The sequence below is a fragment of the Trichinella spiralis genome, assembly GCF_000181795.1.
Source record: "Trichinella spiralis strain ISS 195 chromosome Unknown Scfld2578, whole genome shotgun sequence".
NCBI lineage: Eukaryota > Metazoa > Nematoda > Enoplea > Trichinellida > Trichinellidae > Trichinella > Trichinella spiralis.
This window is the reverse complement of record NW_003529517.1, coordinates 1,017-4,206: the sequence shown is the minus strand read 5'-3', so window position 1 is coordinate 4,206 and position 3,190 is coordinate 1,017. Positions and strand designations below refer to the sequence as shown.

Below are 3,190 nucleotides of genomic sequence, written 5' to 3'. Positions count from 1 at the left end.
ATGCTTTTTTATTTGAGAAAATTAATAATTTTTACAAAAAAAAATAAAAACTTCAGCCGTAATTTTTTTAGATAATTTTAAAAATATATGGGAATATTTGAAATGTTATGTTTAAAAAATGGACCTCCAAGAAGAAAAAATCCAATTCCAAAGTCCGTATTTAAAAATTAATTTTTTTATTTGGAAAATTTTAAAAAGGCCCGGTTTTGAAGTTTATTTTTAAATTGGGGGGAATTTTTTAAAGTGGTTTAGGGGAATAAAAAATATTATACAATGTTCTTTGTCAACAAGGATGGGATGGGAATGGAATATGGGCCAGTTTGTTCAAAGGGAGGGGCAGCAACCGACTCGAGAATAAAAATTGTTAAAGGCCACAAAAATCGATGGATTAATGAAGTATAATTAATAAATATATTTTTTTCTGTTTTGGCATTTTAATATAAATTTTTATATCTTCTGATCGGCATTCTTTCAGTTAAAGCTGATAAATGTGCATCCAAATGATATATATAGAGTCAAGCGCCATCTGGTGTGCAGTGTTGAAATAATGTGTAGGAGGGTTGTAAAAGAGTATACGTTGAAGTTGCTCAGCAGAGCGTAAACAACCAATCGCGCCCAGGGCGCCGTCTATTCAAGCCCAGCCACAGAGCCCGTCACGCTTAAGGCGTTGACCAGTTTAAACTTCTCATCACCATCCAAGGTTAGAGTGCGAAGAATCCTGTTCAGTGAAGATGGCGCAAGCTGTCCATCGTTCTTTGCTTGACCTAAAAGTTTCTGGTCTACCATAAGATATTGAAGCAGGTTCAAATTTACAACTTTGCACTTTTCCTACGAACAGCCGAGCGGTCGGAAGGCATACTTATCGCAGCTAACTGTTTGCTGTAAAAAATTTTAGAAAAGCAGTAAACAAATAAATAAATATAAGTAAATAAGTACTGCTTAAAATTAGCCGACAAGCAGTATGCTTTGTCCGGCACTTGGCTCGCAGCGTTTGCTGCACTTCGACCTCATCCACAATGCAATGAGCCGCACATTTTGCTCTTACGCAAAGGTGGTCTGCAAGCAACCATGGCTTTTCATCATTGTACCCATCGTGACCACTGTGCTTTTCTCAGTTGGAATTCTTTTACGATGGCCAATCACTGATGCATTTTACCTGTACACGCCGATGAAAGCCAGATCCGCTTATGAAAAAGCCGTATTTCAACAAACTTGGCCTGTTAAAGATGGTTATTATATACCTGGAAGAGAAGTGGAAAATTTACGTCAGTGCCAAATAATCGTGACAGCTACGGATGATGGAAGTGTATTACGGCCGGATATCACTGATGCCCTTCTTCATCTCAACAAATACATAATCAACGATATCCAAGTAAGAACTGTTTTTATATATAATCACTATATGTGCAAGGTTCTTTTATAATTTTTCAAAATCATATTTAACACTTGTTAATAACGAAATGTGTATAATTTTGAAATTATAACATAAGCACGTAAATCAACCATCAATATGAAAAACTGTTGAAAATGATGCCCTCGTTTTGCTGACATTAATCACCTGGTAAATATTTGGTAACATTAAGCATTTTATGCAATCCGCATATTATACCAATGAACAGGTTTTCTACTTTATGCATTTTAAAACTTTACTGAGCAATGGGTCGGTCCTAACTGGAATTGAGGAATAAAAAAGTATTTCAGCTGCAGTATTCGCAGTTCTTTTATAAAAAATGTAGCAACTTTTTGAATTTCTGAAATCACAGTCATTGATGGCTATGTTTAATAATTTCCGAATTCACTTTGTTAGATATATCTTCTTTTATTTTTTGTGATCAGAAAACAATATTATGTTTTTATTATTTTTGCATTCAGAAAGTCCTAAGTGATAAATTTATCTTTATTTAAAATAAATAAATAAATAAATAAATATATCCAGGCACAGGAAATGCTATGCATAACTTTTCAATTGTGTTCATCAAAAAATGCTTACTCCATTATAGTACCTAATTTATGACAAATTACCATAAAAGTTTGACAATTTGTTTTCAACAATAAACATTAAATAAAAATAAATGATCTAAAAGTAAGTCTACTTAAGGGAAAGTAGAATATGTCGTGAAAAAAAGTGAACATAAAAATGGGCGATTAAACTGAAGGAAAAAAAATATGCTTTCAATGATTTCAGTAATGCAAATCTGCTGAGCATAAAACAGCGAAGGAATTGTAAAATTTCACATGATTTACAGGAAATACTTGAAATTAAGAAAAAAAAATAAGCAAACTCAAATAATAGGTGCTCGATTTTATGGTAAACACTTCAGTTGAAAGTATTAATTGATTATTCAAATTTTCATTTCTCTCTCTACAATAGATACTATTGTAAATTTATTCAGTACTTTTCAAATAGCGTCGTTTCAAAATAAAACTGCATTTCATTTCTTTTTTCGATATAAAGTAAGGTATTTTTATGCAATTGAGAAAATATTAATATCCAGCTATAGAATTAATTAAGATGAAATAAAGCATTAATTTTTCATGACTTTATTGAACTTAAACAGAAAAGATAATCATAAAACTAGAATAAATATATTAAATTTAATAAAAACTTACAAATGCATGATTATTACTGCAGTTTCAAGAAAACAGTTAATTCACAGTGGCAGTTAAAAATCTACTTATTTTACATGCAAAATGAAAAGAATAAAGTTTACACACTTAACATATAAATGAGAAGTGTCTCAAAAGAAATTGAAATGAAATATGAACTAGAATAGAAATAAAGTTTTTCAAAGTTATACTTTTAAAATTACTTTTACAGTGTTGCATGCAGAATATCTGCAGTATTTTTAAGCGTAATTTATTTAATTAAAATTCAAATTTGCAATTTTATTCTTTTTCAGCTTGGAAATTTCATAAAATGCTATTATGTTAGCAAATAATCTCTAAACATAAATCATTCATGTGCAGAGTGCATTCATTACGATTCATTAATATATCAGACAAGGTTTATATAATAAAAGTTTATTTTATAATTTTTTATAAAATGTTTGAAATATAAATTTTCGATAATGATTCAGTTTAATTTAATGATAAAATAAATGGGAAATGTGCAAAATTTCAGTAATGCCATTGTTTACTAGTGCCGCGCCATGCTGTCTGTCAGCTTTAACGTTATTCAGTTTCTTCATAA

At 30.3% G+C, this 3,190-nt stretch overlaps 1 protein-coding gene across 1 annotated transcript; it reads left to right on the top strand.

Moving 5' to 3' along the window:
* Positions 1–961: 961 nt before the first annotated feature.
* Tsp_12471 (conserved hypothetical protein) lies at positions 962–2,939 on the top strand. Its single transcript, XM_003368370.1, has 2 exons — positions 962–1,372; positions 2,901–2,939. Exons 1-2 carry the CDS (start codon positions 962–964, stop codon positions 2,937–2,939), a joined length of 450 nt encoding a protein of 149 aa, XP_003368418.1.
* Positions 2,940–3,190: the final 251 nt, after the last annotated feature.